The sequence below is a fragment of the Marmota monax genome, unplaced genomic scaffold (genome assembly GCF_021218885.2).
Source record: "Marmota monax isolate L192 unplaced genomic scaffold, Marmota_monax_Labrador192_F-V1.1 WCK01_AAM20220418_F8-fsc01144, whole genome shotgun sequence".
Taxonomy (NCBI): domain Eukaryota; kingdom Metazoa; phylum Chordata; class Mammalia; order Rodentia; family Sciuridae; genus Marmota; species Marmota monax.
Window position 1 is genome coordinate 1,095 of NW_026692294.1, and position 17,057 is coordinate 18,151.

General features: G+C 37.4%; 1 protein-coding gene across 3 annotated transcripts in view; it reads right to left on the reverse strand.

The window, feature by feature from the left end:
* Window positions 1-1,536: 1,536 nt before the first annotated feature.
* LOC124090524 (peroxisomal multifunctional enzyme type 2) overlaps window positions 1,537-17,057 on the reverse strand; it is a 73,103-nt gene continuing 57,582 nt past the window's right edge. For all 3 annotated transcript variants that reach the window (XM_046441151.2, XM_046441153.2, XM_046441152.2), the window contains 3 exons: window positions 6,404-6,495; window positions 3,580-3,604; window positions 1,537-1,766 (listed from right to left, as the gene is read on the reverse strand). In XM_046441151.2, the coding sequence (XP_046297107.1) occupies window positions 1,552-1,766; window positions 3,580-3,604; window positions 6,404-6,495 (332 nt within the window). In that variant the 3' untranslated portion in view covers window positions 1,537-1,551. The remainder of the gene's footprint in view (window positions 1,767-3,579; window positions 3,605-6,403; window positions 6,496-17,057) is intronic.

The following is a 17,057-nucleotide window of genomic DNA, read 5'->3' on the forward strand; positions in this document are numbered from 1 at the left end:
AGCAACATTCACAGAACAAAATTTATCTCAAATATCAAAAATATAAAATTGCTACCATTTATGACATATCAATCATGCTATCATCTGACTGAGAAAAGGCATAATGAAAATTTCAAGAATGTACATGTAGGAAGGAAAGTATCAACAAGAAGCAAAAACCAAGCTGGGCACAGTGGTACATGCCTACAATCCCAGAAGCTTAAGAGGCTGAGGCAGGAAAATAGCTAGTTCAAAGCCAGCCTCAGCAAAAAGCAAGGCATTAAGCAACTGTTTCTAAATAAAATACAAAATAGGGCTGGGGATGTGGCTCAGTAGTCAAGCTACACATGGTGGTGCACCTGGAATCCCAGCAACTCAGAAGGCTGAGGCAGGAGGATTTCAAGTTTGATGCAACCTCAGCAACTTAGTGAGAGCCTCACTAGTAAGCCACTCAGTGAGACCCTGTCTCAAAAAATAAAAATAACTGTGGATGTAGCCCCATGGTAACGTAAGCCTGGATTCAACCCCCCAGTACAAAAAAAAAATAGTAAAAACCTGAGCAGTCATTTTTTCAGATATATTCTTCTATCAACTCGGAATATAAAATTATTGAGGAAAAAGGAAAAATGTTTTTCTATAAAATGATCCTGACTCATAATCTTACTCAGAAAACTCTTTTAAATTTCACGTCATATGCAAATGCAACTTTTACTAGGAAAAAATGTGAATTTTCTTTGCTCTCTCTTCCTGTGGGTATGTTGTAGGTGATTAAATAATTCAAGTTAATAAGCATTTATTAAATCCCTTCTGAGTTCAGCACTATGATAACACCAAGCACAAAAGAATATTATATATAGGACTGGGGTGCAGCTTAGTGGTAGAACACTGTCTAGCATGCCCAAAAACCTAGAATTACAAAAAAAAAAAAGAGAGAGACAGACAGAATTACATATGATACAATCTCTGCCTCAAAGAATTTGCCATGCAGTTAAGAAACCATATAATCATGGAAAAAAGCAATGGACAACATTACAATTAGATGTTAATTAGAAGTTCAAGTGGGTAGGAGTTCAACTAACAGAAAGATCAACGTAGCCCAGATTATCTGGAAAGGTTCTGCTAAGTTTCTAGGCTTGAGTATTTCTAAGAAAGCACTAAAATTATGTAGAGGTGATAAAAGGAAGACAAAGTATGATAGAAAAGGAGAAAAACAATAGCAAAAACAAAGCACTAAAGCAAAGCCTCTTTTATTCTCTAAATGAAAAAGAGCTAAGCCCAAGTAAACTAAGCTTAAATAAACTTTAGAGGAAATAGAGAAAAATGGGGTCAAACTAGGAGCATGTACCTAGATAAAGCAAGATTTTTTAAATGAACTATCAGCTAAAAAGTAGGTACATTTAACACAAATAAATAAATGCCTTGTGCCATCCATCCCCCTGCCACAAATAAGCCAAAAAACAAGACTATAAAAAAATGACAGTGGGACATAAATATCTTAAATATGAAGAGTTCTAATACCAACTATAGCAGAAAATATACTACACATGATAGAAGTGTTTAAGTCATCACATTTTAGAAGGTCACTCCATATAATAAGAGAGAATATTTGTTGCCTGTGGTTCCCCAACCAAGGTTAAATGGCTTGGGATTCTCTTTACCTTGGATATTCTGAGGCTTGCTGGCATTATCAAAGTCACAGATCTTCTCCCAGTTAGCCTTCACTGCCTCAGGAGTCATTGGCTGATTCTTCTGTCTTGCAATGGCTCCAAGGGTCCGCTCCCAGCGTACTAATTATAGGAAAAAAAAAAAAAAAAGAAAAACAAGTTACTGAGCACATAATTTAGGAGGAAAACAGAAAGTAAAATGTGTAAAAGCCCCTTAAATTTTTAACTTCAAGAAAAAGGAAATTCAGAAAAAAAGTGTTCCACTTTGTAGAATTTTACTATGAGCATTAAAATGCCTTTTTCCTAAAACACCCATCAGGAAAATGTCAACTAAAAAAAATTGTTTTGAATAAAAATTTTCTCCTTTGACTGTGCCAGGCACTACTAAAGGTAGAATCTCATGCTGAATCTGAAAACTAAATTACAAAATAATTGCACCAAAAGACTTACCTCATAACCACAGATGACTCAAGTAAAGATACGTAACTCTTCTTGTATATAAAATGAAGATTAACAGAATAGAACGTGTTGGATAGTAAATAGAAAACTAGTGGTGGTAACATGCCAAAGATTTTAGTTAACAAAAAATCAGTATATCAGATAGCCACATATAATTCTCTTTATCCTTCTTTTGCCCTCCTTCCATTTCGACAAGAAGTCAACTAAACTGCACAGATTTACAGAAAACATAAGTTCTGCATCAATTCCATTAGGAGAATTTTTAACATTGTTTCCTTTTAAAAATCCAGAAGAATAAATACACTGGCTACCTTATTTAAGCATAATGATCAGACTGTTTTTGATGACTGTCTCCCCCCACCACCCGAATTGAATCCAGAGCCTTATGCACACTAGGCAAGAGCTTTATCACTGTGTTATATCGTCAGCCCTTTTCAATTTTATTTTGAGACAGGGTTTTGCTAGGCTTCCCAGGCTGGCCTGAACTTGAAATTCTCTCAACTCAGGCTCTTGGGTACCTGGGATTACAAGGGGGCACTTGATAATTATTAAATTTAAGACTTAATAATTTAATAAGTACTGGGAAATCTAGAAATGCCTGCTTTTGAATTTTTCCTATTGATAGAACTTTTACTGAAGCACTCATTTTCCTATCATAAGTGGGTGTTTTTTCAAAAGACACTCAAATGCTTGAGGAACTTTAACAACTGGACAGAGCAGTCATTAATGCTAAAAATATTAATAATTTACAATACATTGTACCAACGCCCTCCAGTGACAGCAACCTTTTAAGTAACTCAATTAATCGTGTGATTAATTTTGATACCAACAGCCAACTGAAAACAAGGTATTAGAATTTTCACAATTTTTTAATTCTATAAAGCAACTATAATTAGGTTTAAGAGATGGGACAGAAGAGCACTGATGATACTAAATGAATTTACTATTGAAGAGAAGGAAAACAATTCCCATATCAGTTGCAATTTATTGACCAATGTTGCAAAGTTGTCCAATGTGATTTCTCACTCTCCCGATATTTTATGCTAGAGGAAGGAAATAATTACATGAAAGAATTGGAGAACTTGCTAGCTATGCCATCTAGAATAGGCTCCTCCCATGTTTTCAAAATCGTCTCTCCCTCCCACTCACTTCTCTGCTGAAACAGCAAGGGATGCCAGAGATGTTGGAGGATAAATACAAATATAAAGACAGACTTTGCTAAATGAAGGAATAAGACAGGAAAAAGTCCTAAATAAGGGTTGCCTACAGAATGAACAGACTTTCGAAAGTACAGAGCCCTGCAGGACAATTGTCATGTTTTAGAAGATCTGCTGTATAACAATATTCAAGTCTGAATATGTGTGCACTAAATCTAGTGATTAGGCACTTGACAATATGCTTATTACCTGGTTGTAATGGAAATGCAGATTTAAAGATATGGAAATAACCAATGGCAAACCAAAACTGAGAGACTTACATTTTCCAATCCATCCTGCTCCAACCTAGCAAAAAAGAGGGAGAAACATTATATTATATTATATAATGTATAATCACTAGTAGAATTTTTTAATTTAAAATAAAGGCAGCAATCTTACTAGGTATAATAGAATGCTAGATGACAATGAATAAAAATAATATGGCTCTACAAAAGTCTACTGGTCCCATGAATTTACACTGTTCCTAATATCAAAAGTAACACAATGTAGTAGGAAAAAAAAGACTATGAAGTAAGAGGCCAAGGCTTGATACCATATCTTCTACTGACTAGCTATGTAACCCTGGTCAAATCATTTGGCCTCCTGAAACACAAATTTCACCATCTGTAAAATAAGGATAACAACACATAGTTTATGTGGTTACTGTGAAATTTATACAATGTAAATTGTACACATTATAGTCTCAAAATAAATGTCCTTCTAGAAAGAACCAGTGAACTAAAAAAATAAATTAAATAAATTCAAAGCCCATAGAGTATTTGACTTAATGAATTACATATATTCATGTTAGTAAAACATCTTTATTTAGAGATAAGGCAAATCACCAAATACCAACTGCCACACAGAAAGATAAATTTTATATATCTATGTTTTTAGAGATTCAGGAAAATCCTAAAGGGAAAAAATGTCTGATATAAAGAAAATCCAGCATGTTTTCAAACACAACTACACTGTGGTAAAACTTCATATTCAAATTCTACATGCAGGTGGTAGGAAAAAAAATGTATAAGGAGACAGCACACATCTTGGTGGCTCTAGGCATAAGGATGTAACTTTTCATCATCTTTTGCCTTTATATTAATATGCCCATGTCTTTTATATATCTGATGAATCTTGATGTAATTAAGAGTACATAAATCAGCAGTGGTTTTGATAACAGGTAAGAGATATCACCTTTTATCATACTCTGGGAGTGATGTTAGCAACAAGTTCTTCTGAGATGCTAGAAACAACTGCACCTGCTGAACCAAAATCTTTATCTACCACTCTAGGTATCTATCAGAATTTTGCAAACAAAGTGGTAGTTTAAGTCAGAATATTACACCCACTTCTTATCATATTTTATCAATCAGGCATGTCAAATGTTCCTCACTAAAAATGTTCACAATAGAGTAAATGAAAATAACAACATAAAATTTTATCCTCAGCATGATCCTAATTGTCTACATGACTTTGGATGTGTGTTTAAAATACACATCTAAAAACAGACTGGAAGGAAATACATACAAATATAGTTCTCTCTGCGTAGTGATAATGTGGTGATTTTTATTTTCCTGTATATATGTTCCAATATAGTTAAACTTTTCAGAGAATATACATTTTTGTTTACAGAGTTAATATAATTTTCAAAGTTAAGTAATTTTTAAAATTCCTTAGATAAAAGAGGGTCAGGATAAATTTTAAACTCCAGATGGCTTGATATTATTAAGTTTTCCTATTCTGTAAAATTAGATTTGTAAATTTCCTTCCACTTCTGATTTTCACAATTCACATTCAATGGGTGTGATTAGAAAGGTGGAGGCATATATCTCTGTTTAGCTAAATGAAGGCTATTTTATTTTTCTCCTTTAATTTACTCATAAGCTTTTTATTCAAATGAAGCAGGCTAATAAGATAGTATTCCCTTCAAACTGAGCCAGATTCTTTTTCTACCAAAAAATGTTTTGGATGCCACAGTATTGTACATACCACAGGTTTATTATAGACAATCAAAAAATGGAAGGAAGAAGGTTCTAATATATAAAACTTCAGGCTAAGAAAAAAGATTAAACTCAAATGAGTAATCATAATACATACATCAGCTTAAAAAGGGAATGGGGAAAACAGAAAAGTTTTCTTTTAAAGTTTAAAACAAATAGTAAGTTGTATTTATTGATCTATCATAGCCAAACTAAATTCCTGATACAGATTAATAAATAAAATTCTGGGGAAGGCTGTTATATACTAGACACAATGTTAAAGGTTTACAATTATTTATAGTTAATTATAGTTTGGTTCTGGAATGTCCCCCAAAGGCTCATGTGTTAAAGACCTGGTCCCAGCTGGTGGTGCTATTGGGAGGTGGTGGGAACTTCAGGAAGTAGGGCCTAGTTGGAGGAAGTAGGTCACTGTGGGAACATCCTTGAAGAGTGTATCTTGCTCCTGGCCCCTTTTTCTCAGTTTCCCAGCTGCTATGAAGTGAACAACTCTATCCATCACATGCTCCCCATCATCATGTTCTGCCTTGTGAAAGGACCAAAGCAATAGGGCCAAATGACTATGGATTGAACCCTGAACCAAAATTAATCTTCCCTCCTTCAAGTTGACTTCTCAGGTATTTTGTCACAGTGGCAGAAAACTAACACAAGGTACCACAATAAACTTCAAGAAAACTAAAGCTCAGGAAGGTTAATTTATACAATATTCCAGCAAGTCAGTGATTACCAGAATAAGAATTCAAAATCTGATCCAGGTGACTCTAAACCTCAAGCTCTATCTTTCCATTTTAAGAAGCTGAATGTCTTCTTAAATCAATGAAATGTTCTATATTTGACTAAACAAATCATACTAGCCATATTTTCATTTGGTAAGACTATTAGAAATGGAGAACTATGAAAAAACATAATTTATAAAGCTGATGTTACTTTTTCCAAAAGGACACTTGTACCTTAGTAACATAAACATAATATTTTAAAATATTCAAGTTACGTCAACCAGTGCAGATTGTACAAATGTAAGCATTTGAAAAACACTAATTTTAAAATCCTTTTTTATATTTAATTACACAAATATTGTTTTAGGAAAAAACAGCAAGTTTCAGAATACCTCAAACAAACCACCATTTTCCTCACAACTCTCATGGCAAAGCCAAAGGATCAGCGGTGCCACATACTCAGGCTTTAAAGCTTCAAAAAGATCTAAAATAAATACAAAGAAATTACAAACAAGAATATGTATATTTTATCTGTCATTCTGCTTTGTGAAAATTTCTTACTTATGTAGGTAAAATTTCTTATGTTGATGATTCAGAGACTTTAAATAAACAAGAAAAAATATATACATATGTATGTAAACAAGAAAAAATATATATACATATGAATGTATACTCAAATATTAAAGGTTTTTAGAAGAACTTTTTCATCCCCATTGAGACATTTAGAAGAACTTTTAGAAGAACTTTTTCATCCCCATTGAGACATACCTGAAACATTATCAAGTTTCTTGATAAAACTGCAGTCATTAGACATACCTTTCCATGATGGGGAACATACTATTCTGGAGAAAATGTTAGAGCAGTCTCAGCAAAGACTGATGAGTAAAATTATATATATGAGAATCACAGGTACCATTCATTCCAAAAACTACGCCATTCTTCCAACTATTTAATGAGAATTTTGGAAAACTTCAAACATCCTTGACAATTATAATAGCAGAAAATGATTGAAAAAGACCCTAGAACCATCATGATGAGTAACAAAAACATAAGGATTGTTTTCTCATTGTAAACCTCTGTGAGCAGCTTCGTACAGCAAAAAAAGTACTACATAAGAAACACAAAGACCTAGAATTTAGTGCCGGCCCTACAGGTAAGCAACTTAAGAACTTGGGAAAATCACTCAATTTCCTTGTACCTGTGTCTTCATCTATAAATTGGTAATTAAAATGTTTTCCCTGACTATTCTACCAATTTGTTCCAATATTCCAATGAGATAAAACTGTATCTTGTGATATCTTTTTTTAAGCCAATTCTTTTTTTTTTTTTTTTAATTTTTTTCTAGTTCTCAATGGACCTTTATTTTTTACTTATTTATATGTGGTGCTGAGAACCAAACCCAGTGCCTCACACATGCTAGGCAAGTGCTCTACAACTGAGCCAAAACTCCAGCCCTTATGATATCTTATAGACCTTAAATCTTATCTAAGAAATCAAATAAATGCAGAAACCTGTGATATGATGTAATTTTATATTAACATAATAAAATAGCAAAGATGTACTTAAAGTCCTGTAAATTAAAGATCAGCTACAAAATCTTCACTTCATGGTCTCTAAAAGATCTCAAATCCACATGCAATCCAATGGCATAGTGTTCTCCACTTTCCATTATACACATATGGAGAAAATCAAAGGAAGACTCCATCCAACTTCTTGAACTACACAATAAAACAAATTCTTAACCTATATACCATTCATCTCAATATTTAACATTCCTCTAATTTCCCATGTAACAATTTGCAAAATTCAATATTAAAGGATTTTATATATAGGGATTCAGATATTTGAGGTGACTAACTTCATACTGAATGCAAAATGAATGTATCTATAACATCCAATTGAGAGCTGGGGCTGTGGCTCACTGGCAGAATGTTCATTGTGCATGTGTGAGGCACTGAGTTTGATCCTCAGCACCACATAAAAATAAATAAAAGGTATTGTATTCATCTACAAGTAAAAAAATATTTTTAAAAAATCCAACTGGGTATCAATTCTTAGGTGAAAAATGAACATAAGCTAATAGAAAAATACTTCTGCTTTATACCGGATTTTGCATATTATCATAATGTTATATGCCAATATTCTTGTGTTCCAGTTCATTCTCAATCTGCTAGGTAAGCCAGCATCTATTAAACTCAGTTTCGTAAAAAAAAAAAAAAAAAAAGCAAGAAGATAAACATAATGTCTAAGAAGGCCCATTAGCTAGTAAGATATAAAGTTATGTGAAATCAAAATTAGAACTTAGCCTCCTTTACCCAAGCAGTATTTATTCCACAATATTAGATATATAGCATTATAATGAAGCAAGTACTTTTTGACAATTTTGTCACCAGAAATGGTATTATTTTAAACCTTACTGAGACAGAAGAATAATCACAAGCAAAAAGTTCCACACTGCAAGGAAAGCAGGGTTGCTCTGAGAACACATTTAAACAACAGTTCTGATACCTAAATACTTAGAAGTAGGCCAGCATCGAGATGAGGTTCTGACCCTAAACTGTTCTACACTGAACCTTAACTTTCAAGGAAGACTTGGTTAAGCCTCCTGGTTACCAGCAATAGCAAAGACAAATCCTCTCTGAAGAAAAAATTGTCAATTTAAAGCAAAGAATAAACACAGATTAAAATCAAGTAAAGGGCTTGTGATTAAAAATCACCAAACACTCATGAAGGAAAACCATAATGAGTAAAAAATTTTTAAAATAAAAAACAGATTTAAACTCCAATGGAATGTTATAATTTAAAATATATTGTGTGTGTATGTATGTATGTATGTGTGTGTGCATATATATATATATATGCAGATTTAATGCAATCACAATCAAAATCCCAATGATATTCCTCAAAGAAACAGCAAAAGCAATCATGAAATTCATCTGGAAAAATAAGAGACCCAGAATAGTCAAAGCAATCCTTAACAAGGAGAGTGAAGTAGGGTGGCATCACAATACCAGACCTTAAACTAAACTACAGAGCAACAGTAACAAAAACAGCATGATATTGGTACCAAAATAGACTTGTAGAACAATGGTACAGAGACAAACACACATAAATACAGTTATCTCATACTAGACAAAGACATCAAAAATATACATTGGAGAAAAGACAGCCTCATCAACAAATGGTGCTGAGAAAAACTGGAAATCCATATGCAGCGAAATGAAGTTAAAGCCCTATCTCTCACCATGCACAACACTCAACTCAAAGTAGATCAAGGACCCAGGAATTAAACCAGAAACCCTATGCCTAATAGAATAAAAAGTAGGCCCAAATCTTCATCATATCAGATTAGGCCCCAATTTTCTTAAAAAGACTCATAAAATGCAAAAAATAAATTCAAGAATCAAAAAATAGGATGGATTCAAACTACAAGAGCTTCTTCTCAGCAAAAGAAACAATCAGTGAAATGAAGAGAGAGCTTACAGAATGGGAGCAAACTTTTACCACACACACATCAAATAGAGCACTAATCTCCACGATATATAAAGAACTCAAAAAACTTAATACCAAAAAAAAAAAAAAACAAATAACCCAATCAATAAATGAGCTAAGGAACAGAACAGACAGTTCTCAGAAGAAGATATATAATCTATCAACAAATGCATGAAAATATGTTCAACTTCTCTAGCAATTAGAGACATGCAAATCAATATTCTAAGATTTCATCTCATTCCAGTCACAATGGCAGTTGTCAAGAATACAAGCAATAATAAGTGTTGGCGAGGTTGTAGGGAAAAGGCACACTCTTACACTGCTGGTGGGACTGCAAATTGGTACAACCACTCTGGAAACCAGTATGGAGATTCGCTGGAAAACTTGGAATGGAACCACCATTTGACCCAGCTATCCCACTCCTCGGGACTCCCAGCTATCCCACTCCAAGGGGCTTAAAAACAGCATACTAGAGTGATGCAGCCACATCAATGTTTATAGCAACACAATTCACATTAGCTAAATTGTGGAACCAACCTAGATGTCGTTCAATGGATGAATGGATAAAGAAACTGTTATAAACACAATAAAATATTACTCAGCATTAAAAGAGAACAAAATCATGGCAATTGCAGGTAAATGGATGGAGTTGGAGACTATCATGCTAAGTGAAGTTAGCCAATCCCAAAAAATCAAAGGCCAAATGTTTTCTCTGATAAGTGGGTGCTGATCCACAATGGGGAGGGGGGACAGCATGGGAAGAATGGAGGAATTTTTGGATAGAGCAAAGGGGAGGGAGGGGATAGGGAGGCAGCATGGGAATAGGAAAGATGGTGGAATGAGATGGACATCATTACCCTAGGTACATATATGATGATGCAAATGGTATGACCTACTTTGTATGCAACCAGAGACATGAAAAACTGTGCTCCATTTGTGTACTATGAATCAAAATGCATTCTGCTGTCATTTGTAATTAGAACAAATAAATTAATTTTAAAAATGCAAAAAATAAAATACATTGTATTGAAAAGCTACCTAATGATTCAGAAAAAGAAATCCAAAGTTCTAAAACGAATGTTAGTATAAATGCAAAAAGTAAATGGTACCTAAAAAGACTTGTGTCCCATGAAGTAACTAATTTTAAAATAATTCCACTTATCAACTGTTTCATACCATTTCACAAAAGCTTCTTTTAAATTATTATGGAGATTTTCTTTTCAGAAATATGTAAAGCCCAGGAATACTAAATATCATAAACATTTCTCCAATAATCAAATATTCTACTTATTAAATAACTAACTAAATAAACAGGCTTCCAAGCATACATTTTTTAATTTCATATTTTCAAAAAAAATATGAAAAAGAGATTCACACTATCTGATTCTGAGAATAATATGAAAACTACAGTATTCAAAACATGATATTGGAAAAAGGACAGGCATATAGATCACTGGAACACAATGGAGTATCCAAGAAGACACACATATGTGGTCAATTGACTTTGCACTAAAGTATCAAGGCTACTCAAATCGAGAATGAGAAACCGTCTATAGAACAAAAGAACTATTTTCTTCAACAAATAAATAGATTTTAAAAAGAAGAAGAAAATGAACTATTGTATGTTAAATACCTACTGACATTCTTAAGACCTTTAGTGAAATATATCAACTCTAAAAATGTATCTTTTTAATGCTAAGTGAAGTTAGCCAATCCAAAAAAAAAAAAAAAAAACAAATGCCGAATGTTTTCTCTGGAATAGGGAGAGGGAGCACGGGATGAATACACGAACTCTAGATAGGGCAGAGGGATTGGAGAGGATGGGAGAGGGTATGGGATTAGAAATGATGGTGGAATGTGATGGTCATTATTATCCAAAGCACATGTATGAAGACACGAATTGGTATGAATATACTTTGTATACAACCAGAAATACGAAAAACTGTGCTATATATATATATATGTAATAAGAATTGTAATGCATTCCGTTGTCATATATAAATTTTAAAAAATAAACAAAAAAATTAAAATGTATCTTTTTATAAAACCAGAATTTTTTTTAATTTTTTATTGTTGGTTGTTCAAAACATTACAAATTTCTTGATATATCATATTTCACACTTTGATTCAAGTGGGTTATGAACTCCCATTTTTACCCCATATACAGATTGCAGAATCACATCAGTTACACATCCATTGATTTACATATTGCCATACTAGTGTCTGTTGTGTTCTGCTGCCTTTCCTATCCTCTACTATCCCCCCTCCCCTCCCCTCCCCTCCCCTCATTTCTCTCTACCCCCTCTACTGTCATTCATTTCTCCCCCTTGTATTATTTTTCCCTTTCCCCTCACTTCCTCTTGTATGTACTTTTGTATAACCCTGAGGGTCTCCTTCCATTTCCATGCAATTTCCCTTCTCTCTCCCTTTCCCTCCCACCTCTCATCCCTGTTTAATGTTAATCTTCTTCTCATGCTCTTCGTCCCTACTCTGTTCTTAGTTACTCTTCTTATATCAAAGAAGACATTTGGCATTTGTTTTTTAGGGATTGGCTAGCTTCACTTAGCATAATCTGCTCTAATGCCATCCATTTCCCTGCAAATTCTATGATTTTGTCATTTTTTAATGCAGAGTAATACTCCATTGTGTATAAATGCCACATTTTTTTTATCCATTCGTCTATTGAAGGGCATCTAGGTTGGTTCCACAGTCTTGCTATTGTGAATTGAGCTGCTATGAACATCAATGTAGCAGTGTCCCTGTAGCATGCTCTTTTTAGGTCTTTAGGGAATAGACCGAGAAGGGGAATAGCTGGGTCAAATGGTGGTTCCATTCCCAGCTTTCCAAAAAATCTCCATACTGCTTTCCAAATTGGCTGCACCAATTTGCAGTCCCACCAGCAATGTACAAGTGTACCCTTTTCCCCACATCCTCGCCAGCACTTGTTGTTGTTTGACTTCATAATGGCTGCCAATCTTACTGGAGTGAGATGGTATCTTAGGGTGGTTTTGATTTGCATTTCTCTGACTGCTAGAGATGGTGAGCATTTTTTCATGTACTTGTTGATTGATTGTATGTCCTCCTCTGAGAAGTGTTTGTTCAGGTCCTTGGCCCATTTGTTGATTGGGTTGTTTGTTCTCTTATTGTCTAATTTTTTGAGTTCTTTGTATACTCTGGATATTAGGGCTCTATCTGAAGTGTGAGGAGTTAAGATTTGTTCCCAGGATGTAGGCTCCCTATTTACCTCTCTTATTGTTTCTTTTGCTGAGAAAAAACTTTTTAGTTTGAGTAAGTCCCATTTGTTGATTCTAGTTATTAACTTTTGTGCTATGGGTGTCCTATTGAGGAATTTGGAGCCCGACCCCACAGTATGTAGATCGTAGCCAACTTTTTCTTCTATCAGACGGCGTGTCTCTGATTTGATATCAAGCTCCTTGATCCATTTTGAATTCACTTTTGTGCATGGCGAGAGAAAGGGATTCAGTTTCATTTTGTTGCATATGGATTTCCAGTTTTCCCAGCACCATTTGTTGAAGATGCTATCCTTCCTCCATTGCATGCTTTTAGCCCCTTTATCAAATATAAGGTAGTTGTAGTTTTGTGGATTGGTTTCTGTGTCCTCTATTCTGTACCATTGGTCCACCCGCCTGTTTTGGTACCAGTACCATGCTGTTTTTGTTACTATTGCTCTGTAGTATAGTTTGAAGTCTGGTATCGCTATACCGCCTGATTCACACTTCCTGCTTAGCATTGTTTTTGCTATTCTGGGTCTTTTATTTTTCCATATGAATTTCATGATTGCTTTCTCTATTTCTACAAGAAATGCTGTTGGGATTTTGATTGGCATTGCATTAAACCTATAGAGAACTTTTGGTAATATCGCCATTTTGATGATGTTAGTTCTGCCTATCCATGAACAAGGTATATTTTTCCATCTTCTAAGATCTTCTTCTATTTCTCTCTTTAGGGTTCTGTAGTTTTCATTGTATAAGTCTTTCACCTCTTTTGTTAGGTTGATTCCCAAGTATTTTATTTTTTTTTTTGAAGATATTGTGAATGGAGTGGTTGTCCTCATTTCCATTTCAGAGGATTTGTCGCTGATATACAGGAATGCCTTTGATTTATGCGTGTTGATTTTATAGCCTGCCACTTTGCTGAATTCATTTATTAGCTCTAATAGTTTCTTTGTAGACCCTTTTGGGTCTGCTAGGTATACAATCATGTCATCTGCTCTGCCCCTACTCCAATTGGGGTGACGAGTGTACCACGCCGGCAGGCCACCGGGCCTGATCCACCGGTCGGTTGCAGGTCTGCCTACCCTGCAGGCGCGGGCGGCGGCTCTGCTCTGCGCCCCCTCCAATTGGTGTGACTTGTCTACCACACCCGCGGACCGCTGGGCCTGTTCCGGGCGCGGGCGAAGGCTCTGTTCTGCTCCTACTCCAATTGGGGTGACGTGCCTACCACCCCGGCCGGCGGCTGGGCCTGTTCCACCGGTCAGTCGCAGGTCTGCCTACCTTGCGGGCACGGGCGGCGGCTCTGCTCTGCCCCTACTCCAAATGGGGTGACATGTCTGTCGCACCGGCAGGCCACTGGGCCTGTCCCGCTGGTCGGTCGCAGGTCTGCCCACCTTTCGGGCACGGGTGGCGGCTCTGCTCTGCCCCTACTCCAATTGGGGTGTCGTGACTACCACGCCGGCAGGTCGCTGGGCCCGTTCCTGGCACGGGCGGCGACTCTGCTCTGACCCTACTCCAATTGGGGTGACGTGTGTACCACACCGGCAGGCCGCTGGGCCTGATCCGCCGGTCTGTCGCAGGTCTGCCTACCTTGCAGGTGCGGGCGGCGGCTCTGCCCTGCCCCTCCTACCACGCCCGCGGAACACTGGGCCTAATCTGCAGGTTGGTCGCAGGTCTGCCCACCCTGCGGGCACGGGTGGCGGTTCCACTCCACCCCCACTCCAATTGGGGTCACGTGACCACCGGCGGGGCCTGATCCGGGCACGGGCGAAGGCTCTGCTCTGCCCCTACTCCAGTTGGGGTGACGTGTGTACCACGCTAGCAGGCCGCTGGGCCTGACCCGCCAGTCTGTCGCAGGTCTGCTTACCTTGCAGGCGTGGGCGGCGGCTCTGCCCTGCCCCTCCTACCACGCCCGTGTACCACTGGGTCGCAGGTCTGCCCACCTTGCGGGCGCGGGTGGCGGCTCCACTCCGCCCCCTCTCCAATTGGGGTCACGCGACCACCACGCCGGCGAGCCGCTGGGCCTGCTCCGGGCGGCGGCCCGGCCCCTCCCCTCTGGCTTGATGACAAAGCGAGAGAGACTCGGGTGTCTGTGACTCACCCTCCCTACCAGGAGACCAACTGTTTCTGTCGCCGCTGGTATTGATGAAGTTCTCTCCTCCGCCGCTTTCTGATGACATCAGATCTGCCATGTTGGTATCCTATGCAAATGGCAGCATTTCGTTCCCTTTGCCGAGTAACCAAAGCAACGGGTGAGTCCTGACCGGCCCTCACAGGCCCCGTCTCAGTCCTGTTGCCGCTGCCCACGAAGGCTCGGTTGGTATTTACCTCCACAGTACTCAGCAGGACCCGGACCGAGAAGCAGTTTCCGCGGGCTCCTTAGCCCTGGGCCAGAGCAGTTCCAGGAGCCGGAACTCGGCCGCTCCGTGCTCAGTGTATGCTCTGATAAGAGCAGGCTCCAAGAAGCAGTTTCCGTGGGTTATTTAGCACTGAGCCTGAGTAATCTGTCTGCAAGCCGAAGGCGAATGGCAGCCTGAAATTACCTGCTCTATGGCTGAATGTCAGTCGAAAGAAAACAGGGATGGTGACGTCAGCTCTCCAAGATGGTGGCCGCTGGCCTCCTCTGTGGTCTGACCGGTGTGGAGAACCGAATTGGACCGCTTCCTTCCCCTGTCTAGAACCCAGAATTCAGCACTGAGTACGGTGATTGCACGGCTGGCAGAAACTGCAGCGCTGTAACCCTGCGTCGCTATCTCCTCGTTTCTCAGCGCGCGCTGCAGACTCTAGCCGCGGGGCGATTTGCTGAATAAGCAGTGTTACCCTCCGTGCGACAAATCTCTCGCGTTTGAGTCCCCGTAGCGGATCCTCGTGCGATGGAATTCCTTCCTCCAGGTTCCAGAGCACCCCACTATTGCTGGAAATTCCTAACAAGATAGCCTTTAGCCGTCCTGACTCGTCCTACTCCCACACAGTGACGCGGCACACGGGGGCAATGCACTCCCCTCACCGCCATCTTCCTGTCCCTCCAGAATTTTTTTTAATAATGAATTTGGTATTAGGTGATGTTAAATTATTTTGTTTGATGCAATAAAGGCACTATGGTTACAATTGCTCTATCTATTACAGATTCATTTCCAAGTGCCTATTTGGTGAAATATAATATCTAGAAATTGCTTTAAAATATTACAGAAAAAAAGGAGAGGCAACAAAATAAATACAACAAAATTGGCTATTTCACTGTTCATGATTTGTTGAAGCTGGGTGATGGGTACGTAGTTTTCTGTTTGGGGATTTGGGGGGTTTTGTTTTGCTTTGGGTTTTTGTTTTTGTTTCTTTGTGGCAGTACTAGTAATTGAACTCATGCTATACAAGAGCTCTATCACTGAACCACACCCTCACTAAAGCTTTATAGTTCTCAATTCTCTTCCTTATTTGTATGTATGATGAATAGTTGCACAGTAAAAAAAAAAAAAAAAAATTCTTTTTTTAACAAGACACATATAACCACAAAAAGTACTTTTTAAATTATGGAATATGAATAGGTAAAATATAAAGCAACCATTAAAAAAAATCCTATATAATTTTACTAAATAAAATGTTCATGACATAATAAATGGGAAAAATAATAATTAAACTTCCATTCTCCAATTGAACATGTAAAACTTGGAAGTCATCAATCATCTCCATCTTCAAACCAAGAAAAAAGCTGAACAAATTAAAAATGAACAACTCTGTTTAACTCCACCAGAGAACTAAGTCACATGGCAAACCACCATCTGAAAAACTGAAAAATCAGGCAAATTCAGAGAATCATGGCTTATCAGGAATAGAAGCCTCTAGATTCTATAAGAATACTTAATGGTAACTGACAAAATCCTAGAGGCTAAATGTGAACATGCTTGATCTTAGGGAGGCTCTACATTAATAGATCTCTAACATTTTCGTCAATTTTATTTCCAAAAGCTCCACCAAATTCTCACAGTGAAGATCAGAGAAAAATCCTCTCACATTCTGTACATGAGCAAGGAGAAACTAACCATTTTGAAATATGTCTATGTTCTATTTGACACAGGTTTGTCCTGAAGAGAAATTCCTTTACCAGAGCCTTATCTGACCTAAGGGAAGACCAATTACACAATTAGAGCCCCTCTAGCTTGCTTATCTCAAATAAGGGAAAGAAAGAAAAATAACACTAAGAAATTCTTCTGAAGGTCCTGACCCAGGATGATGACCCACTAAAAAAACTGAAGAGTTAATCATTAATATACAGAACACTTCCCCTTCCCAATGCAACATAGCCACATTAACAGGGTTCTAATTT